A 25,035-nucleotide genomic window follows, 5' to 3' on the forward strand; every position below is an offset into this window, starting at 1 on the left:
GAACCCTGCACTGAACAGTTGCTTCACTTCAGCTTTGTGTGAAAGAAAGAGACGAACTTCATGAACATTGCGTTGGCTCCTTGTGCTGAGGCATAGGTTTAAATATAAATCTGACATGGTTACAATGCCTGCCGCCAATTCTGGTTTCCCCTGCCATGAGATTGATGGAATAATGATTCAGCGGCTTAAGACCTCGCTCACTTGCTCTTTAACTATTGTTAAGTGGTATTTAGAATCTGTAGTATGAAACTGGTAAATGTGCCAGCACTTGTACTGAAACGTTGCATTGATATAAGGAAGTTGCAAACCACAAGTCAACCTTCTGCATCTTCATTAATATGACAGCTTCTCAATGCCACTTAAAGATCTTAATGGGGCGGTGGGATAGCCTTGTGGTTAAAGCGTTCCTTCATCAGGCTGAAGACCCAGGTTCAATTTCCCACATGGGTACAAATTCGTGAAGCCCATATCTGGTGTCACCCACTGTGATATTGCTGGAATATTGCATAAAGCTGTGTAAAACCAATCTCACTCACTCACACTTAAGATCTTCATAGAAGACACTGCAGCCGCCAACATCAACAAACTCTAAGCAAGTAGTTCATCAAGTCCCACAACCATTGATGATAATCAGACAAGTTCAGACAACCATCTGGTACCCTAAGGATTTAACCTTACATTCTTAGTCAAATCCTATACAGTAATGAACAAATAGTTCTGAAAGATAATAGTGCATCAGAAATAATATGTGTCAACACTGCAGCCATTCTCTGCAAGTAGAAACTAGTGTCAACCTGTTGTCTTATTTTCAAAACAACACCATCTGTTCAGGTTGTATGATGTAATCTTTATTTTAATAAATCTATTTGTTTATTGTACATCAAATTTAGAGCACTGTCAGAATATCTAATTTCTACACTGACATAATCACACATGTAAGCCGTGGTACATGTTGACAGAATTACACATGTGTAAGTCATTGTACATGTTGACAGAATCACACATATGTAAGTCATTGTACATGTTGACAAAATGACACATATGTAAGTCACTGTTCATGTTGACAGAATCACACATATGTAGGTCATTGTACATGTTGATAGAATCACACATATGTAGGTCATTGTACATGTTGATAGAATCACACATATGTAAGTCATTGTACATGTTGACAGAATCATACATATGTCTACAAATTGTGATACATGTTGGCAGAATCACACATATGTAGGTCATTGTACATGTTGACAGAATCACTTACACGTAAACTGTGGTACATGTAGACTTGATGGACACAGTTAGGTATACAGTTATATATCAAGTATATATAGAAATCAGTGGTCAACTATTACAGGTTAAGGCCAGACAATGTCCTTGGTTTCCATCTTCTATCATGATAATGATTAGGGGTTGTTACTTTTACAGGTCTTTTTGTCAAAGGGTTCGAGACTGATAGCATCCTTATCTATTTCATAATCCCCAGGATTACTATATTAACCACACTGTGTCTTACGCATGTTCATTTTACAAATTTGTCCGTATTAAGTTTTGCAAAAAAACATTTACAACATGATCCACATTATATACATCATCACAACATTTCTGTGCATGCCCTCATGGCACAATCTGACTGTACCATTAGGAGTGCACCTGTGCCATAGGGACTCTTAATATAAGGGATTATACCATGGAGTATTTCACTGTGCTCTAAGACAGTGGAATCTTGCCAGTACATTATCAGGGTTAAAAGGAACAGTTGGAAGAACAATAGGACTCTGTATCACCACACCCTTTGTTCTCCAGACTGTACCTTTATATCCCAACAAAATACTGTCACTCACCCTTTAACTCGTCCACTGTCTATTACAAAGATGACAAACCCTTTGTCCTCCAGACTGTACCTTTATATCCAAACAAAGTACTGTCATTCACCCTTTCACTCGTCCACTGTCTATTACAAAGATGACAAACCCTTTGTCCTCCAGACTGTACCTTTATATCCAAACAAAGTACTGTCATTCACCCTTTAACTCGTCCACTGTCTATTACAAAGATGACAAACCCTTTGTCCTCCAGACTGTACCTTTATATCCAAACAAAGTACTGTCATTATCCCTTTAACTCGTCCACTGTCTATTACAAAGATGACACACCCTTTGTTCTCCAGACTGTACCTTTATATCCCGACAAAGTACTGTCACTCGTCCACTGTCTATTACAAAGATGGACAACCAGGAAAACAAATAATCTGGCCTAGTGAGACAACATATGTTTACACTTAGTATTACCATAAGTAATGCATCATTCCAGGAAATACCAGACACTGACTTGTAAATGTAAAATGTAAATGACTTTGAAATCACACTATACGAAGCATTTACATGAAATATAATAAAATACATGTTGTCAGCTTCAAGGACGGATATTTTGGTACATATTATGAATATATGTGTGTCATACATATTAAAAATAAGAAACTCAATAAAACATTAATAAGTACACAACATTAATGTTCTGTTCTAAAACCAGTTATTGGTATGCCTAACTGTTTATCACATTTATAAAAGTTTTTTAGATACAAAAGGTATCTAAATCTAAAATTCAAAAAGTAAATTTATATTTTCAAACCCAGTTGATATATGAAATATAATATGAATTAAAAAAACAATTATCATAAATAATATTTGAAATCAGCCAAAACATTTCAATGATTAATACTGGATATGTGCATTTTATATGCAAATGATATAAATAGGTAAGTTTAATGTTATCTGCCATAGCTGCATATCTTTCATATCACAATGTAGCTTGACATACGTAATACATTTGAATAATTAAAACACATAAGTGTGTTTAGCACTCAGAGCACATAAAAGTTTGCCGAGGATGGATGCCTATTTAAGACAATTTAGTCACTTTGACCATGGTAATCATCAGAATGCTAAAAAATACCACAGAATGTTCAAAGTACATATTTTATATAATGTTCACCAGATTTCGTGAAGTTTGAAGTTTGTCTTCAAAATATATGGGGGCATTTGCAGACTATCCTAATGTATGATAGGAAATACTTTGAATAGGTAAGTTAATACAAATGAATACTTTACTGAACAATGATTTGCTCCTCCAAGATTAATTTACTAAATATCATCTTAATTACATTTGAAAAGTATTTAATTTTGATTAGCCGGATTGCTTCCTGCCATGTTGTGTAATGGAAAAAGCAGTTCAAAATTTGAGATGACTTCCTGATACTGGATCAATAAAATAGTACAGATTGACACTGTAATCACACATAAACGTGTGATGATTGTACCTTGATAGTAAGGTGGACGGATGGAAGTAAAACAGTACACAAAGTGCAGTGTTTAATAATAACATCCTGCATGTTCTGTGACAGGGCCTAGTAGTGATGTGATAGAGGTAGCAAGTTGACAACCATTTGAATATGAAGAAAGGGCTGGAATAAGGACTATGGTGAGGCCAGGAATATGGACTCGGGTTGGGTCAGGAATAAGGACTGGGGTTTCAGGAATTAGGACTGGGGTTGGGACAGGAGTAAGGGCTCGGATGGGGGCAGGAATGAGGATTGTGGCAAGGGCAGGAATAGGGACTATGGTGAGGCCAGGAATAAGGACTTGTGTGAGGTCAGGAACAAGGATGGGGTTGGGGCAGGAATATGGACTATGGTGAGGCCAGGAATAAGGACTCAGGTGGGGGCAGGATTATATTCTGGGATGGGAAAGGAATAAGGACTGGGTTGGGGCAGGAATATGGACTATGGTGAGGCCAGGAATAAGGACTCAGGTGGGGGCAGGATTATATTCTGGGATGGGAAAGGAATAAGGACTGGGTTGGGGCAGGAATATGGACTATGGTGAGGCCAGGAATAAGGACTCAGCTGGGGGCAGGATTATATTCTGGGATGGGAAAGGAATAAGGACTGGGTTGGGGCAGGAATATGGACTATGGTGAGGCCTGGAATAAGGACTCAGGTGGGGGCAGGATTATATTCTGGGATGGGAAAGGAATAAGGACTGGGTTGGGGCAGGAATATGGACTATGGTGAGGCCAGGAATAAGGACTCAGCTGGGGGCAGGATTATATTCTGGGATGGGAAAGGAATAAGGACTGGGTTGGGGCAGGAATATGGACTATGGTGAGGCCAGGAATAAGGAATAAGGACTCAGGTGGGGGCAGGATTATATTCTGGGATGGGAAAGGAATAAGGACTGGGTTGGGGCAGGAATATGGACTATGGTGAGGCCAGGAATAAGGACTCAGCTGGGGGCAGGATTATATTCTGGGATGGGAAAGGAATAAGGACTGGGTTGGGGCAGGAATATGGACTATGGTGAGGCCTGGAATAAGGACTCAGGTGGGGGCAGGATTATATTCTGGGATGAGAAAGGAATAAGGACTGGGTTGGGGCAGGAATATGGACTATGGTGAGGCCAGGAATAAGGACTCAGGTGGGGGCAGGATTATATTCTGGGATGGGAAAGGAATAAGGACTGGGTTGGGGCAGGAATATGGACTATGGTGAGGCCAGGAATAAGGACTCAGGTGGGGGCAGGATTATATTCTGGGATGGGAAAGGAATAAGGACTGGGTTGGGGCAGGAATATGGACTATGGTGAGGCCAGGAATAAGGACTCAGGTGGGGGCAGGATTATATTCTGGGATGGGAAAGGAATAAGGACTGGGTTGGGGCAGGAATATGGACTATGGTGAGGCCTGGAATAAGGACTCAGGTCGGGGCAGGATTATATTCTGGGATGGGAAAGGAATAAGGACTGGGTTGGGGCAGGAATATGGACTATGGTGAGGCCAGGAATAAGGACTCAGGTGGGGGCAGGATTATATTCTGGGATGGGAAAGGAATAAGGACTGGGTTGGGGCAGGAATATGGACTATGGTGAGGCCAGGAATAAGGAATAAGGACTCAGGTGGGGGCAGGATTATATTCTGGGATGGGAAAGGAATAAGGACTGGGTTGGGGCAGGAATATGGACTATGGTGAGGCCAGGAATAAGGACTCAGCTGGGGGCAGGATTATATTCTGGGTTGGGAAAGGAATAAGGACTGGGTTGGGGCAGGAATATGGACTATGGTGAGGCCTGGAATAAGGACTCAGCTGGGGGCAGGATTATATTCTGGGATGGGAAAGGAATAAGGACTGGGTTGGGGCAGGAATATGGACTATGGTGAGGCCTGGAATAAGGACTCAGGTGGGGGCAGGATTATATTCTGGGATGGGAAAGGAATAAGGACTGGGTTGGGGCAGGAATATGGACTATGGTGAGGCCAGGAATAAGGAATAAGGACTCAGGTGGGGGCAGGATTATATTCTGGGATGGGAAAGGAATAAGGACTGGATTGGGGCAGGAATATGGACTATGGTGAGGCCAGGAATAAGGACTCAGGTGTGGGCAGGATTATATTCTGGGATGGGAAAGGAATAAGGACTGGGTTGGGGCAGGAATATGGACTATGGTGAGGCCAGGAATAAGGACTCAGGTGGGGGCAGGATTATATTCTGGGATGGGAAAGGAATAAGGACTGGGTTGGGGCAGGAATATGGACTATGGTGAGGCCAGGAATAAGGACTCAGGTGGGGGCAGGATTATATTCTGGGATGGGAAAGGAATAAGGACTGGGTTGAGGCAGGATTACCATGATGATGGACTGATGATGGAATTGGGACTGAGTTTGGTGGTAGGATCTAATCACCCTGTGAGCCAACCTTAGGTGAAGTTTCCCTATTTGCAAAACATGGCATAATGCTAATTAAAATATAAAAAAATCACAGTCTGCCTTTAATCTCAATGCAAACATGCTGGCTTTTGTTCATTGCTGCACAGGTATTAATGTCCAGTGTGTGCCAAGTGTATGTCCACTGACTTTGCGTGTCAACAACCGAACTGTTAACAGTGGGATACACATACTACACCAATACAACATGGCTAACTCCTGTTTTCACAGTTCAGAATAACAATGAATGAAAAACAAATGACCATTATATAATTACAGTGTGATGCTTAACTGAAGCTACCCTTCATCAGCCAATTCCTAGATAGAAGCATAACACATCATATACTATGGCATAATATCAGCGAACTGACAAGTCGGGCAAAATACATTTGTATAGTAATTGGACATCCTCATTAATACAGTGTATTATATCTATTCTATTATGATAAATTCCCTGGACTTATTTGCCACCATAGCTTCATTATGGAAGTGATGGCTCCATCTATTTCTCTCTTAACGGCAACTTTGTACAAAATTTCTTTCGCTGATGAGTGCAATTTGATTGGACAGCTATTTTCAAAATTATGTCATAAGAATCGAGAAGAAAACAAATGTAAAGAAGAAAATGGGTCCATGGTATTTATCTTAATAGAATGGAGATCAAATACTCTGGATAATTGAGGATAGTTAAATGAATATGATAAAACTAGCCTGTATATTGTATACAAGAAGATATGTCTGCATAAAAGTGGTACATCGCTCAAGAAATGAGATTACAGTACATCAACACCCATCTACAGGAATAACACGATGTAAAACAAGCATTAAAAGCTACAGTCCTCAATTCTATAAATGACCCACAAAAGGGTACAATAGTTACAATATTACCAGATCTTTATCTTATGACATTTTGACAACCTTTTTAACTTATATTCATCCTAAAATGGAAAATTTATGGTAAAATGATCTCAACACAAAGGAAGACCTGAATACAAAATGGTTGACAAAACGGCCATATTGGATTTCATGACATGATGACTTCATTGCTGTGTAATGTGAGACATATATTTTGACAAAATATACTGCATTGCATAACATAATGGACGGACATTTTTCTTATGAAGTATAAAAGTTTCTAAATAAAACTCCACCTTGTTCAATGTCTGTTTCGTGCAGGCTAGTCCAGCTCGGTAACCACGGTTACGATAATCACAGATATTTTATCAAGCAAAACAGACACACTCCTGCTTGAATTAAAATCTGGTCTTCCTTTTCCGTAGATCCAGATTTTGCATACCTGTTTCCAAGGTTATATATATTTAAATATTTCAGCAGAATATCAGGATAGGTCAATACAATGGTTCCTCAGAAACAAGTAATCAGATCTCCTCCAACCCCAGAGTGATTTATTGTTTCTGTGCAGTGAATGAATCTTGTTTTGCTGCAGTCAGCAATATTCCAGCATGATCACAATGGCCTGAAAATAATTAAATCTGGACCAGGCAAACCAGTGGTTGACAGCAAGAGCAAAGATCCACATCTTCAGGACACGATGACACAGTCAGCCACATAACCACTAGATATTCATCCTACAGCCGTCATGAGAGTTACACAATGTAAATTGCTTTGAACAACATTAAAGTTGCATCGGGGTTTGAACGAGTGAGTGAGTATGGTTTTACGCTGCTTTTAGCAATATTCCAGCAATATCACAGCGAGGAACACCAGAAATGGGCTTCACACATTGTATCCATGATGGGAATCAAACACAGGTCTTCAGCGTGATGAGTGAACACTTTAACCACTAGGCTACCTGACCACCCCTTATCCGGCTTTGACCTTCAGGTTCTGGAACTATACTGTGCTTGAATTGCTAGTGAGGTCCGAGGTAAAAGTGTTGGGCTTCAGGAAACTGGAGCAATCAGTATCATAGTATGTAGGAACTGAGGCTTTCCTTGTTGGCATCACCACTCTGAAGAGCCAAAATCCCGCCTCTTATAACTGCGTAAGTCGGAACGCATAGACCGTAGCATCTTCCGTGTGAGACCACGAATATCCTCAGTCAGATTCAGAGACTCGTTCAGATCAATATCTAGTGAATCGTCCTTCTGAAACAACGACATTGTTTTTACTATTACATGTAAATTGTTCATCAAATATTCTTCTACTATCATATGCAGGGTCCCTTAAATCATGTAGCATATTTCCATTGAAGTTATATGTAAGGTTAAACAATTTCTGGATAAACAAATTTTTGGGTACATTCCTATCCCAACATGTTTAAAAAGTATTGTCTGAAATTGCATACAAATTTCCACTAGCTGTCAGGGAACATATGACTGACAAGAGTTTTCAGTAAGTACTCAAAGGCAAAAATAACTGTGATCACATGTCGAACAGGTTTCTTAGTGTACACAACAAACCACTGTTAATACATGTACTGACCAGGGTAGAGAGATGCTGTTTCAATTGGGGATCGATACAAAAAGTAGAGGCACCTCAATTGATAAAGTGTCCTTTATGACTCTAACCAGGTATAAGAAAAAGCCCCCAGCTTTCAACATATCAAGTGTAAAGAAACAAAAACATGCAAAAAAAATTGGAATTTGTTACAAAAGTACATTTTAGAAAAATTAAATCTTTGGAAAGTCACTTGAATCTGTCTTCATGCTAATGGGCATTTGAATATGTGTACACTTCCCCCAAAAAAGATGAGTTTTGATTTATGCCTCAAAAACAAAATGCAATACAACAATAAGTTATCATGGTTACTTCTATATTTGATTATGAAAAGTGTTTTTTCATGTCTTCTATAAATTTGGCATACAGGTAATTGGATGTTTCATTTCTCACCCACCAATATTCCAGCTATATGACGGCGGACTGTAAATAATCGAGTCTAGACCAGAAAATCCAGTGATTGATATCATGAGCATCGTTTACGCAATTGGGATACAGTGACATGCATCAAGCAAGTCAGCAAGCCCGACCACTTCTTACGACAAGCATAGTCGCCTTTTACAGCAAGCATGGGTTGCTGAGGACCTATTCTACCCCGGATCTTCACAAAAGAAAACAAAGCAACTCACATCAACATCCCTGTCACTGTAGGAGCCATGCACTTTTCTATATTTTCTAGTTTTCCGTCTTGTGCGTGATAAACTTCGGCTCCTGAAAAAGATTATCAAAAGTAAGGACAAGAAAACCACCAAGATTACAAAATGCAAAAAATGCAAAAGGATTGTCAGCATTTGCCCCAAGGGGTATTCTGATCAATTTGTCGAAAGTTTAGGGGCCAATAATAGCTTCAGCTTTGTCAGCTTCTTGTATTGTTGCCAACTTAAAATTTGCTGACTTGCTGTGTGCTGTATAGGTATGTAACCTATACCTAAAAAGTATACCACAAGACATGCTACTCAATGTATTACTCTGTAATGTCATATACTGAATTTAATAAAAAAAATATTTGAAAAAAACAACAACATAAAATACACATGCGTTTTGGAGCTAGTTATGCTTTGACTAACGATCTCTAATAAATCTGCTATTGAACGGACGCCCATCAAAACATGACTATTTTTTTTAACGTCACACCGAGCTGAATTTCATGTCCTTATCGATTGAAATATTCTCTACAAGCTCAATATTAGTAAATCGACGTTATAAAAGCCAATTCCGCAAAACAACTACTTTTATAGGCTTCCACAGGAAAGATTGTCATAACGATAGTATTGCTATTTGAGAGGTATCATGTGTTCTGATTGTATGCTGCGGCCTTGGCCATGCCTAAAAACCTTTGTTCATGTGACAAACTTGGTGACCGGGTTACACTACCGATCCGTGGCAGAACTCGTAAAGAGTTTCACAAAAAATAAAACTACTTGTTTTGTTTGTTGTTTAATGCCACATGCAACAATAGCACACCAATTGGATGGCCTGTAAATAATCAAACTTGACCAGACAAACCAGTGGTCAATATTATGAACAACAACCTATTCCATCTGGTACGATGCTTGCAATTAACAAAGTCAGCGAGCCTGTCCACCCACAGTTTCCCAGGGCAAGGGAGTTTACTGACTATAAACGTCCAGTTTCCACCCTTGATGAAAAGGCTGGAATTTCCAGGCTCAATCGTAGTGCCCCCAGTGGCTATTATGACTTATGTCCCTTCTATGTCCCTTCTATGTCCCTTCTATGTCCCTCCTATTGACCAATCAGATTCCATCTCTCTTTTCACTTGCATTTGCTTCAAACAAAAGCCAAGTTGATCTCATCGATAATCAAGATCTATATTGTAATAAAACATGTCTTACCCCGGGAAGTGAATGAGATCACATAAGCACCTCAATTGAAAACATGAAAAAAATTGCAAAATATCTATCGATGCCAAATTGGCGGTACACATGCTTTGCAAATCCTGCAGTCGACCGAAATCTGCACATTGAAATCGCTGTCGTTCGTTACGCAATTTTGATTGGACTATGCATAGACTCGTTTCTCCAGCCAAAACGTAACTCCAGAATCCCAGCCTAGTTTGGCAACACAAGACTTTTATAGTCAGTTAACTCCCTTGCCTCGGGAAGATGGTCCACCCAATAAGTCAAAGTAATACTAAAGTCTACACTAAACAGACATCCTCACAGCATATTCATTAAATTTTACAATGATACATGCAAAACGGCAATGCAGAAGACAATATACATACAGGGGAAATCAAAGCCACTAGGTTTTGAAAGGCACTGGATGACTGATGGAGAAGACACAATAACGAAAATGAATTTCCATTTTACTAACTAAATATTTGGCACCAACCTTCTTCGCCGTGAATATATCTCTTCATCTGTGTCATCACTGGAAGTGTCTCTGAACTCACGAATCCAGTAACTGCTACTCCGCTCCGGGCTAAAGTGATGTGACCTTGATGCTGACCTTGACACTGACCTTGACCTTCTATGAGGCCTACTCGATCTAAACAGTCAAAATTAGCTTACAAAATGTACAAGGTTATGTTTGCATTCATTCACATTGACATGGAAGTTAGGAAGGAGTGAGTGAATATGGTTTTACTCTTAGCTGTCATTTGAACTACAACCAGTGCATCAAAGCCTTCAGTGAGTGGTCCCTTGCATCATGCCGTGGATGCCTAATTAATGGCATTTTAACACACATATACTGCAGTTACTGAAAGAAAATAATACAGTATTATTTTCTTTCTGGAAGTGTATTGTCTCAAACTCAACAGCACTTTTGAGCAGTTTTATGTTAACTCCATGGATATTAGAGCTATAAAAATCAATAAATATGTACATATTATGCCCCTTTGAAAATGGTAATTTGCGTGATGGTCAATACGTGGCTATTCTATATCTACACACTGTAAACATTTTGCCTATACAATGCCCAAACTGGTGAGTGAGTGAGTAAGGTTTTATGTCGTTTTATGTCGTTTTTAGCAATATTCCAGCAATATTCATTTCATGGCAGGTGACGCCAGAAACGAGTGTCACACTTTCCATTTCCCAAAATAGTCACCTTGTACATAAACAATTGCAAGGGAGAATGAGCACACATTTTGAAAAACTCACCTCTCTGTGACGAATTCCCTGGTGTGATATTGCAAGTTGTCGCCTTCATCATATTCAGCATGCGTATGTTCTCCTGAGCCTCCACAGAGAGGACAGGTCGCTGCTTCAACCACATACGATCTCTGTCTCCATGTCCGGGAACCAGCCCCGATTCCAGGATCAGTCTGATAGCCTGACCGCCCATCCACAGAATCATAGTCCTCATAGTAGGATTGCATAACTGGCCTTGACCTTGGCACAGAAAACACTGCTGGTCTATTGGAAGAACGACGGATAGTATAAAAGGGACGGTTTGTTCCTGGGTGCATGCCAGCAGTATCGGACTGGTAGCCTCGGCTGACATGACCCTCTCCATAGTTAGAGTAGGCATATTGAGGCGGGGGGTGTCCGTGGGGAACAGCTGGATGGTAACCAGGAACCTGGGGAGCACCTGGCTGTTGATTGGCGTAGATTTTGGCACCAGAGGGAGTACGGAAATAACCCTTACTGGCAAGTTGCTGTCTCATCCCCTGTGTGCTGTACCTGGAAGGGACATAATATTCATAAAGTCCAACACCCTCCCCATCTCTAGGGGATGTAGGTGCCCCGACAAACCCACCTACAGCTCCGGGGGCAGCTCCAGGCCCAGCTCCAGGCCCAGCTCCAGGCCCAGCTCCTGGCACAGCTCCTGGCCTCAAACCTGGATGAGCTCCAGGATGAGCTGCCACCCCAGGATGAGCTGCCACCCCAGGATGAGTTGCTACTCCCGGATGAGTTGCTAACCCAGGATGAGCACCTAGCACAATTCCAGGACCTGCAAAAGGTTGAGAAGGATGTTCTATAGGTCCACTTGCAGGCTTATTTCCCTGCTCTGTTTTCTTCATCCTTTCCATTCTGCGTCTCCGTAATCGACTTCTGGCGGGAGATTCTGCAGCTTGTGGTGGGGGCGCTTCAGCGTAAGCATCCGCAGCAGCGTAGCCAAGAGGAATGTCCGAGCCATCGTTCTTCCGCTGATTGGGCAGTGTCCAGTACCATTCATCCCACTCCCGTGCATTGGTGCCTGAAAAGGAGTTGGCTCTTCTCCTTGGCATTCTCATGAAGCCATAAGGATCATCAAAAGGGTCATAGTACTCGGGCTGACCTTGAGGAGGTAGAGGAGGGGCTTGAGGGGGGGTTTCCACAGCCTGTTCCACTCTCTCCTTTAACCTCTCAACCTCATCCTGTAGAGCGCGTAGACGAGACCTGAAAACAAATAACAACTTCCAATAAATAACAGTCAAAGAAACAGTATTTCAAAATAAATACAACAGTTAAGAACAAAAAGAAATTCTTTCAAGATTGAAACTGAACTATTGTGAAAGTACTATTACTTACAAAATGGTATCGACAGATTTCTTTTTTACCAATTCACAAAATTTAATCAATGTCATCAAGCCCAGGACTAGAACCTACAGTCACAGGATTCTGGCATGCTTAAGGAATTTAACTCAGCACAGCAAATGGCAGCACATGGGGGGTGCCCGAGCCTTATTCTAAGACTGTGAGCAAGATACTAGGAACTATAAGCACTATGGCTGAGGGGCTGTTACCTTTACAAACACTGGAGGTGAGTTGAGATGGGGTTAACATGGTGATTATTGCAGTGTTATAGCAACATGCATGCATGTGTGTATGTGTGTGTGTGTGGCTGCTTGTACTAGTTCAAACTAATGCCAATTTTTATATTGCTAGCCAACTGAGATACCATGCCACAGTTTAACATGAATACCCAACTCAGACACAATATATTGATGCCGAGCCAACTAGTCCTTGTTTTAGCCCCTAAATGCCGAGCCCCAGACAGGGTAACAAAAAGTACCATCTTTGAATGTCTTCGTATGACGTGGCCAGGGATTGAACCCCCAACCTTCCACACTCCGGGCGGACGCTCTACAACTAGACAATGGAGACGGTCTTCCCAACATTGGAATACACCCTAGCTTGGTAGTGCACAGCACTGAAGTAAGAAGCAGTGTATTCTACAGTGCATGAAACTGGTTACTTTGCAGACTTCAGTTGAGCTGAAATGACTTTCAAATCAGTTTCACTCACTGTGCAATGGATGTGTCCACTCGTATCAAATGTATATGGCTATGTATGGGTAAATTTATATCTTGTTTTGGGTATTTCAATATAGGGGATCATATGTGAAGTCTGTCTTCAACAACGACCTGATGATATTATCTACACTAACCCTGATGCAGACGACAAACGTGTAGCATCTGACTCGTGACCTCTGTCCCACTCTCGATCTGACCCCACTGCCCTATCTTCCTTCCTTTGCTGGAGATTACTCTTCAGCAGGGATTCTCGCCCTTTAACAGTTCGTTCTTCTGTTCGATCCAGCTGTCTGCCAGCAGGTGTCGCCCTGGTGGCCCCTGATCTTGGCGGAGCAGTCTGTCTTGTCTTTGCCTGGACACTTCTCGGTGTCTCCATGTCAGATGAAGAGGCGTATCGAGATCCTCCCATCCCTCGTGTTGGTGTAGCTCTCGGAGTTACCTCCTCTTCCTCCTCTGACACCAGGGTGCGTGACTTCCGCTGAGGTTTAGCTGGTGATGCGACTTCCTTGCTTTCTGTTTTTTGGCTAATTTTCAACCTTGTTGAAGGTTTTGGTGTAGCATCGGTGTCTTCTGGTCACAGAAAAAGCATCAAGTTATCAAGGAATGAAATTGAAATTTAAGCTGTTTAGAATATGATCCATAAACAAATCTGAAGAGTTGATTCTGATTACTAATGGATTTAAATATAATCAGGATATTATATTAAAAAAACATTCATGAAAATTGTAAAAAAATAATTCAACATTGTATAAATTATCTTTAAAATATAAGTAACGGAAACCTCACTTATACAAGCTTCCTTATGCAACTTTCATGTAGAGAACATGAACAAAAATGTCTTTTAACATACTCAAACTCAAGTTTGTGACAATAACAATTAGAATTACCTTCTCCTGAGTAACCTTCTGAAGTCCGGTCATGCTGACCCACATTCCGATTCTCGCGACCTTGTCTTTTCTGCGACCTCTGACCTCTGTCACTTTCACTGACCTCTGTTTCTGTCGGGTCATCCATGAAACTGGCCGTCACCTCCATGCTATCATTCTGCATGCTACTATCTCTACGGTCACTTTCACTGTCTCTAGTTGACCTTGACCGACCATGACCTGTGTCCGATGTGCTTGTGTCAGCACCACTTCTAACACTACTGAAAATAAAAAAAAGGTAGAGGTGAGGTGAGGTGAGGTGAGGTGAGGTGAGGTGAGGTGAGGTGAGGTGAGGTGAGGTGAGGTGAGGTGAGGTGAGGTGAGGTGAGGTGAGTGAGTGAGTGAGTGAGTGAGTGAGTGAGTGAGTGAGTGAGTGAGTGAGTGAGTGTGGATTTGTATTTGCAAAGTGGATGTGGAATTTAGATGTGGATGTGGATGTGGACTTGGATATTGATGTGGATGTGGATATGGATTTGCAAATGGATGTGGATGTGGATGTGGAATTTAGATGTAGATGTAGACTTGGATGTGGATGTAGATATGGATTTGCAAATGGATGTGGATACGGATATGGACATGGATTAAGATTGTTTGTCTCACCTCGCCCTGTTCCTTCTCCCTGAGTCCCCAGGGTGTCTCAGTCTCAGTGGCTGCTGCTGTTGTTGTTGCTGCTGCTGCTGCTGAGGTAACGGACGAGTGACGTCTGACCCAACCACCGATCCTATAAATCCACTGTCCACATCGTCAGCTCCTGTCTGCTTCGTCATCTGCTTGAACTTTCCGGGGCCCGGCAGGTTGGCGAGTGCCCCCTGTTCCTGGTCCGAGATGCCGCTGTCATCCAGACTATGCATGCTGCCACCACCAGGATGCTAAACAAAGAACACGTCCGTCAGTGAGTCAATGCTGTCTCATAGCAAAGTCAGTATACGCACATCCTTGATTATCCTGAGTATGATATATCCATTCTATTACGATCAATACCCTGGACCCAATTACCAAGATCGTTTCATGTTGAAAATTACGTCACCAGCTCCATCTCTCTTATCAAAAACAGCACAGAATTTCTCTCATTCATGCCATCTCGGAAAGCGAGTTCAGCTTAGATCTATGTGTAATTCACATGTTCTAGTACCCATCATCAGTGTAGGTAAAGACACTACAATTAGTACCATGAGTCTACCCACAGGAATCATAACATTTCCAAGTTCTGTGATGGGATCAAACCATGGACTTTCTGATCTATGGTTGGACGCCTTGTCCACATGACCAAAGAGGATAATCAGCAAGGTGACGAGGGAGGATGTCATTTATGGGGTGACTGCACTTACTCATAGATATGTAATTTAGGCATGATGTTTTTTGGTTATTAAGGTAATCTCATACACTACTCAACATATGCTTAGGACTATAATAGTCACTTTAGTCAAAGGTGTGCTTCTTAACAAATGTTGAGTAGTATCTTTAAAGACTACCGGGCAAAGGAAAATATAAACTTGAAAAATGGATTTGACCAAAACAATTACAAATGTTCTGAAAACGCTACTAGGCTGCAAAACAGTTGCCGAAACACTGTAAATGTGAAGTCCAAAACACAAATATTATACCCATATCATATAGAACACCATCCAGTAACCATTTTTCGTTTGTTTCATTTTGAGTTTGAATGACCAAATTCATTTTTGCAAGGACTGTCATATTCAAAGGCAAGGGCGTTAACTGACTATAAACATCCAGTTACCACCCTTGCCGAACTAGGCTGGAATTCTAGAGTTACATTTTGGCTGGACTAATGAGTATAGGCATAGTCCAATCAAAATATTGTAATGAACTAGGCATCCAGTACGTGAACAATATGGATTTCAACGTGAAGGACTTTGTGCCTAGTGCCTCTTTAAATATGTTGAAAAATATTGCATACCTTCCTCATCTTGTGGTCCCTGAAGTCATGACTGTGGCGTCTAGGGCGGGGCAGTGATGTGTTTGGATCGTCCCGTGAGAGCTCTCTCCCGTCAGTCGACAGTCTGTCCCTGGAGATGTTGAGGGTGGGGCGTCCTGATCCCCGAGGACCTCCTCTGATGACTGGCGAGTAGCCATCCCTAGGTGACCGCGAACGTCCATCTTGTGTCGGTGATCGCCGATCATGTGAGGATGGTGAGAGGCGCCCTCTACTGGGCATTGAAGGAGATGCTCGATCTCGAGATGACAAACTGTCTCTGGATGTGTTGCCATGGTAACCATTCATTTTTTCATATTTTGTTCTATTTCCACTTCCTGAATGTAAAATTAGGAAAATTACCTACATGCAACGTTTGCTCTGTGATCTAAATATGCAAAACTAATTATGCCATTAAACCTGTTTCATAGGTTATTGATCTCATCAACTAATGTTCCCAAATGTAAAAATATACTTTTACTTGTATCATTGATTTATGAACTTGGTAAAAATATCTAAGAAAATTATTCAACAGTCTCTCTGTTACATACAGCCGATAGAAAGCAATTTATTGCACAAAATTGAACAAATCAAACAAAACATAGCTACAATTTTGTGATTAATCATTCGAAACATTCATAAAATCCCCATTTACAACAAACCAGTGAGTAAAGCGAGTGAGCGAGCGAGAATGGTTTTACACCACTTTTTGCAATATTCCAGCAATATCACAGCGGGGAAGACCAGAAATGGGCTTCACACATTGTACCCATAAGCCATAAATCGTACCCATAAGAATGGATAATCTGTACCGGACTGCAATGATATCAGTGATCCGTTCCATGGGGATGCTAGTACTATAACTGTCTTGTGTTGACGTTTGGGATTATTGACAATTGTATCACTAACATCACCTTGAAGATCGGAGCCAGATTTATGAAACATACCTTCCTGGCCACCAGGCCTGGTTCCTGGCTCCTGGTGTCGGTCCTGGGAATCTGACCTGTAGTCTGGCGTACTTCTTCCCTGTAACCATGGTAATATTTAGCTAATTTCAGCACACATCAATTTATCAGTTCTCATAGTAATTGATCAATATTTACAGCAATATAACATGTCTATTTTATGTACTTTTACTATTCTCATTTTTCCAGTTCTATTTTTAATGAAATAGTGAAGACCATGAAGCACCCATAAAATACTTGCAACTCCTACTAAACCATGCAGACTTTCTGCGGGGGTTTACTTGTAACTGGTGTTGACTATTGTAGGCATTTGTAACTGTTGGAATAGTATTGTGATAGTCTGAAACTGACCTGATTTTGTCGCTGTAGTCTGTTCGCCTCCTCTCCCGACAGGAAGTAGGCCCCAGGGGATGCTGATTCCGGCTGCGGAGACTGCCCACGTGATGCGTTTCTTGATTCTTGTCTCTGCATCCTCTCCCATCTGGAAACAAAACAAGATAATGTCAATCTTTAAGTTCATCTTTTCACTCTGTATTTCTCATCTTATGATGAAAAGCTTAAAAAGAAATATCACAATAAATTTGCATTTCAGATCACAGCATTCCAAATGCACTACACAGGACGATTAAACCATTGACTGGTTGTTTCTTGGTTGGTTGGTTGGTTGATTGGGTGGTTTGGAGTTTGGATCAATGTTGGTTGAATGTTTGTAATTTTGTTCAATAATTGGATGAGTGGTGGGTTGGGTTGTTTTGAAATTGGTTTATGGTTGCATGGTGGGTTGGTGGGTTGGTGGATGGGTGGGTGAATGGGTGGGTGGGTGATTGGGAGGGCTGGATGGTTGCTGGTTGGACGTTTAAAGGTTTGTTCAATAGTTGGGAGGTAGGGTAGTTGGTTGACTGGTTGGGTGGGCTTTTAAAAGTTGGTGGTTAGGGGGCAGGGTGGTTGGGAGGTAGGTCGGATGGTTCGAGGCTGGGTTGTTGCAGCTGCGTGGTGGGTGGCCTGAGTGTGTCAGTGAGTGAGCCAATATTAAACATGTTGGGGCACAATTACACTGAATCAGAAAAGTAACAACTGAACATATGAAATGCCCCAAAAATCCACAGATGTCAGAATAAAATATGTTTCAGAAATTACTTTTTTTTTGCAAAGTGAAATACATTCACTATCATTTTCAAGATGTGCATTTATAGAAAACATCATGATAGGTGGTGAGTAGTCCTAGGGGTATTTTCAGTTATCTTCTTTGGGGCTGTTTCAAGTAAAGTCAGGCAGGTGTGTTTATCACAGATATAAACAGTAATTCAGTCATATCAAAGAGTTTTACTTTGTGATGGATGAATTTTCAAATTAGTAGATGTTTACAAGTTTGGTGAAACCAAGTAACACAGGCATGGTACAGACAAACCAAACAGATGTAAATCTTGAAGAATCTCAGATTCAAGAGACAATATTTTTATTTCTTCTCAGTGGCACCTGAGTCCACGTTTAAACAGTAGGGATTAATAAATAAAATAAACACTATAAATGCTCTTAGCTGCAATATTGCAGGATTCAATTAGGCAACACATTTTATTTTTATTTTCACAGGCCTGTCACTCCTTTTGAAAAACAGCCAGAAAATAAATAAACTAAACATAAAAGTATTTATTTTTGTTATGTCTCCGGTGAGTAATACAGACCCTCAATAAAAAATCCATGTTTACATCACTAAAACTTTTAGTCTAAAAGTGATTCAAGAAGCCAGCTGCATATAAACTCCACGGCAGAATAAATAAATAAATGGTTGACATTGCTTTTTACTCTTATTTATATTTTGACCAACCTTGTGTGGAAAAGCTGGAATAAATCTGTGAAACATGAAATTGAAAAAGTTTGGCCTTAGACATATTTCAAGGATACATAATTTCTTTTTAGGAATCACATTTCATGGGGACTTTCCCTGGCATCCCAGGATGAGCTGACAAATTCAAGGGACAAACCTTTCTTCCAGCTCTGGAGCAAGACGGAACATGTCCGGAGCTTCATCACAAATCTGCTTCAGTTTCTATAGTCAGCAGAACAATAGAAAACAATTAATGAAACAATGAACAGAACAATTTTGAGAACAATGGAATACAATGAATTGATCAACACAAACAACAAATAAAACAATTAAGGGATCAATGAATAGAACAATTAACGTAACAATGAGTGAGTTGGGTTTAACGCCTCTTTTATCATTATTCCAGTTATATCACGGCGAGTCAGCTTAATGTGGAAGGAAAGGCCAAAGTGATGCAGGTCTCAGACGTTTTACCACTTCGGTGAAACCTACATGGGTATGGTGCTGACAAACCTAAAAACATAAACGGGGCACATTAGGATTCGAACATATAATCATAGGTTTATGGCATGCCCAAGGGATGCAACTCTGCACAGCGAATCGCTATTTAGACGACTGGGCCACCCGTGCCCCATAAGGTAACAATGAACAGAACAATTAAGGGAACAATTAATTGAAATGGATGGCGCAATTACAGGAACAAAGAACAGAAAGGTCAATGATTCAAACAGATTACTCGTTCAAATGAACAAATTTTAACTGATGTAGTTTAATTAATGTTAAGTGCTAAGAATACAATGTTAAAATACCTCTGAATTTGAAAAAAATAGCTTAAATGAAAGTGATAAAACCTTTTCCATAATCATAAGAAAACTGTGTTAAAGGCGGAATCCATAAGTCAATCATATTCAAAATCTTATATACCAATATTGAACAAACAATTATGTTTTTCCAGTTTGCCTGCTTGTTTGGGATCCCAGATAAATCCCAGCATAAAACCTGAGCATTCACAAACAAACATTCCTTTTGATCACAGAACATCCATTGTCAAAAACAATCGAAAACTTCACAAACATACTTACTCTGACCAAGTTATCAATCTCCTTGTCACGTTCAGGCGTTTTGGCCATCTGTTTCAACCGTCGGTACCGATCCATTAACGCATTATACTCATCATGAAGTCTTTGTAACTTTTTCTCAAAATCGGTATCCTCTTTGGGTGGCACAACATCACTTCCTGCTAGAGTCCCCTGCATCTTCCTCTTCAGTTGGTCAATTGCATGTTCATCATCTTCATCCTTGTCCTCCATTGAGTCTGCGAGTCTGTTGCTTTGGAACGGTTGACGGAGTGCTGCTTTTTCCATCAAGTTTGTGTCAACATTGGCATGAATTTCATCAAATTTCATACCCAATCGGAACAGCTCTCCTTCCAGTTCCTTGCCTTGGTCAAAGTTGGCATCTTTGAGGGAGGCACCTGATCGCCGAAGTACGTTGTAGTCCTCCTTTGCTTGGAGGTAGTGTCTACGGAGGACCTCATGGTCAGTGCGGATGTTCTCAAGCACCTCCTCCTGCTCCTCAAGGGTCAGCTGTCTCTGCTCCAGGAGGGAGTTGAAGGACTCAATCTGTAACAGAATGTGGAAGTTAAATGAGAGGGAGAATAAATCCCTTATACCCCACCATGAAGAAGACAGGCTGTATGTGGATTTCTGAGCGGGAGAATAAATCCCTTATACCCCACCATGAAAAAGACAGATTGCACATGGATTTCTGAGTGAGAGAATAAATCCCTTATACCTCGCTTCAAAGCAATAGCCTGCATGCTTTTCCAAGTCAATGAAAGTCACATGACATACCACAAGTCAACCTCAGCTCAATCAAACAGCTGTTTTCTATCAATTTTGAATTTGTTTTCATTTTTTTACAATGGCTGACTTAAACATGTCGGTATAATAAATTTGTTACAGCAGTAAAAATAATCACCCACATACAAGTGTGGGACACATAAAACTACATGTACCCCTCATGACAATGCTACAACTTATACAGTACAGGGACCAATTCTCCCCATAAGCTAATCAGAACAAACACAGCTTAACTGATGGGAAATACTACTGGTAACAGCTCTGCACATCAAAACAATACAAAAACTAGAACGTCGGGCATCAAAACATGGGATTAATTGATGAAAATGGCAAACTATGAAATCCAATGTACAATGCAATGAGGTGTGCAAAACCTGTCCTCATAGATCTACCACAATTCCAATCTACAACCAAGAGTCCAGACCATAATGGTTACTCTACTTGAAAACATATTCAATTTCAAATTAATTGCATACATCAAAGTCCCCTGTAATGTCTGTAAAAACCAACAGCATTACCCTAACCAATAACAGTATACCCCAGGCAATGTTGTTATTCCATGCCTTTCCCATCTAAAAGGAATTAATTAAGCACAACAAAGCATTCCTGAAATACCTGTATTCAGACCGGCACAACTGATACCAATACAAAATAAAACCAAAGATAGGACCGATATTCCTTTTGTTTGTACTGAAAGGCGGGTCAAATATGTCAGCGCTAACAAAAAGCCATGACATATTGATTGCTCTTCTATGATATCAACTACCGACACTACTGTAGGGCATAGTATGTTCTGGTTCATATTTAATATCTTGTTTAACTAATAAATCTATTTTCCATTCAGTGGTTCTCGGGGGTTATATATTATTCTTAATAACCAACCTTAATAATCTGCATTTTTTCCATTTCCTGTACAATATTTTGTTAATTCATCATTGATCAAGATTGTTTCAATTCATGTTTCAAACTGTTTATCCTTATTCACAATTTTAGCTGCTACATGTTCTTGAATAATACAGAATAGTAGAGAAAGCTGGCATACACGGTTCATATATTTTGTCCTACATGCAAACTGTTTATATTTTATTTGATGGATACAAATTATTAATTCGAATATGTTAAAATCAATTTGTAAGTGAGTGAGAGGAGTTTAACGCCACTTTGAACCATATTCCAGTTATATCACGGCATGTCGGAAGGACATAGGAGGAATTAAGCCTGAGGTGATGCAGGTGTCGGACGTTTACCACTTTGGTGAAACCCACAGCATGGTATGGTGCTAACAAACCTAGAAACATAATCACAGTGAACCGGAATTCGTACCCACGATCAAAGGTTTCTGGCATGCCCAAGGGACACAACTCTGCACAGCGAAATTGTGGTGCCTTGGACGGCTGAGCCAACTGTGACCCTTAACATCAATTAGCAAAGAAGAAGCTTACCCTTTGTTCATTACAAGGTGTGACCTAAGGGGTGGGACGAGTCCAAATTTACTACCCGGTACCCGATCCCCTATTACCCGGCCCTACCCGGGTACCCACTGCAGGTCTCAAGAGAGTACCCGAGTTACCCATCCCAACCCTATGTGAACTACCTTCTTGAAATCTATCGACAATGTCATGATAATACATTCATTATGTACTGCTTCTAAAATACCACCTAGAGAACCAAATTCATATCTTACAATCTTAATCTCTGCATGTTACAATCAAAATGCTACCAGTATAAACTCCGACCTCAAGAAAAAGGTCTCATTGAGAAAGAAAATTCATACCTAACAAGTTTACCTGTGTACACCCCAACAACAAGTACAATCCAAATGGTATCAGGCTATCAGCTTGAATCCAACCTTTAAGAAAACTTCTAAAATGCCTTTGAGGAAAGCAAATCACACCACAAAATGTTTTCATGTTCCAATGCCATGCAGTTATACAATGTAAAATAGTTTATCATAACTTCTACCCACCAGAAAACTGACTTGAATAACAAACATTCATACTTCACAGTTTGCTCCCAGAAATATGAACAATCTTATTGGTATATGTACAAATTTCATCATCTCCAAAAACATCGAATTCTCTTTGTGGAATGTAAATAAAAACTTACAATGTTTGTCCAAGCTAATGCAAAGCTACCTTACAATCTAAATAGTATAAATTTAAACGATATCTTTTATAAAACTTCTAAAATGCCATTTGAGGAACCAAAAACATACCTTACACTTTTCTCCTGTGCCAATACCAAGCCTTAGGTACAATCTTACATGATCTAATGGTTTGAATACCCTCCTGGAAATTCTCACAATAGGCTTGGACTAGGAAATGCCCCTTGACTCACACCTCTCACCAGTAGATCAGGTCTGACACTTGATATTATCTTTGTACACTGTTGTCTAGGTGAGGCTATTATGCAGGGTTCATTCTAGTCTAAAGCTTTTCACACAAGAATTATGTTCAACATGTTACGGAGTTTGAGTAAGATCGGTTGATTTTTATGAATACATGTTTGTAGTTTATTTGTAAGATTTACTTTACCATGGGATAAAGGACAACCTTTATTTACAAATCTGTTTTATGTGAACAACTTGATATATATCTAAGAGGTATTTTAGAAGTTGCAGTTGAGTTATAAGAGCATCATTTGTTGAACATGAACTATTGGTGGTTCATGACAGGTTATGTCTAAATGTAACATGTCTGAAAGATGGGGAAATATGGGAGTCAGTGATCGAGTGAACAGATCTATTAAAGAACTTTGTGTTTTGTTTCAAGCATTTCATACATGTACTGTTTTCCCCAAAACAGGTGTCAACTGTCATGATTCAACACACATTAATGCATTCAATCCTTGACTTAATTAGTGGTTTCATCATCAGTACATGACACACTAAACTGATTTGCAGGTTCTGGGGCCATAGAAATGTTCATGCTGTTGATATTATATAACAACTAAGCCAGAACATTTCTCTACTTGAGAAAAGCAGATATATATCTAGAAAATACCGAAAATTTGTGAATGTTGTTTTTCTTAAAGTAAAATATCATGAGGTGAGCATAATAAAATATGTATCTTATCATGACGTATCTAATGGGATACATATCATTGTGTGTATGATTGTATGATACATGAATTATATATTCAAGTGATTTAGGTATAATAATATAATATGTATTATACATGTATTTTATATGCAAGTACTATATTTATATGTATCAAATACATGTAATAAGGTAAGTGTTATATATGTCTCATATCTTCCAAAATATTAATAAGGTATCATAACATATAAGGTAAGTACCGATATAACAAATGTAGCAGTATAATATATGTAGCATATCTTGAAATAACTTATTTATAATATGTATCATATAAGGTAAATATAATACATGTAGCATATCTTTAAAAAATATATTTATAATATGTCTCATATAAAAAGGTAAGTATAATATATGTAACATATTTTTAAGGAATTTATTTATAAAATGTATCATATAAGGTAAGTATAATAAATGTAACATCTTGAAGTAATTTATTTTTAATATAGTATCATATGAGGTAAGTCAAATTATCATATAATAAGGTATGTACCCAGTAATATTGATGTCATTAGGTAATTTACACAATACTCATCGTATAATGAGTTCAGTGCATCAAGCCACATCATGCTATACAAACCCACGCTGACTGTCCTATACAACCCCACGCTGACCCGCCCTATACAACCCCACGCTGTCCCGTCCTATACAACCCCATGCTGACCCGTCTTATACAACCCCACGCTGACCTGTCCTATACAACCCCACGCTGACCCGTCCTATACAACCCCATGCTGAACTGTCCTATACAACCCCCACGCTGACCCGTCCTATACAACCCCATGCTGACCCGTCCTATACAACCCCACCCTGACCGTCCTATACAACCCCATGCTGACCTGTCCTATACAACCCCAAGCTGACCGTCCTATACAACCCCACGCTGACCCATCCTATACAACCCCACGCTGACCGTCCTATACAACCCCACACTGACCCGTCCTATACAACCCAATGCTGACCGTCCTATACAACCCCACGCTGACCCATCCTATACAACACCATGCTGACC

General features: G+C 40.1%; 1 protein-coding gene across 2 annotated transcripts in view; it reads right to left on the reverse strand.

Annotated features, from left to right (window-relative positions):
- Nucleotides 1-826: 826 nt before the first annotated feature.
- LOC124142826 overlaps nt 827-25,035 on the reverse strand; it is a 68,256-nt gene continuing 44,047 nt past the window's right edge. The window contains exons 5-17 of one of the 2 annotated variants that reach the window (XR_007219364.1): nt 20,149-20,688; nt 19,224-19,288; nt 17,593-17,722; nt 17,224-17,302; nt 16,262-16,614; nt 14,944-15,212; nt 14,305-14,564; nt 13,552-13,987; nt 11,340-12,560; nt 10,567-10,722; nt 8,844-8,925; nt 2,175-7,862; nt 827-1,810 (exon numbers count right to left, since the gene is read on the reverse strand). Coding sequence is in view for 1 of the 2 variants with exons in the window: in XM_046511508.2 (XP_046367464.2) it covers nt 7,719-7,862; nt 8,844-8,925; nt 10,567-10,722; nt 11,340-12,560; nt 13,552-13,987; nt 14,305-14,564; nt 14,944-15,212; nt 16,262-16,614; nt 17,224-17,302; nt 17,593-17,722; nt 19,224-19,288; nt 20,149-20,688 (3,735 nt within the window). In the remaining variant the exon portion in view is untranslated. Of the gene's footprint in view, nt 7,863-8,843; nt 8,926-10,566; nt 10,723-11,339; nt 12,561-13,551; nt 13,988-14,304; nt 14,565-14,943; nt 15,213-16,261; nt 16,615-17,223; nt 17,303-17,592; nt 17,723-19,223; nt 19,289-20,148; nt 20,689-25,035 lie in introns of both variants that reach the window. The other variant, XM_046511508.2, reaches the window with a different exon arrangement.

The sequence above is a fragment of the Haliotis rufescens genome, unplaced genomic scaffold (assembly GCF_023055435.1).
Source record: "Haliotis rufescens isolate VD_foot unplaced genomic scaffold, xgHalRufe1.0.p SCAF_8, whole genome shotgun sequence".
NCBI lineage: Eukaryota > Metazoa > Mollusca > Gastropoda > Lepetellida > Haliotidae > Haliotis > Haliotis rufescens.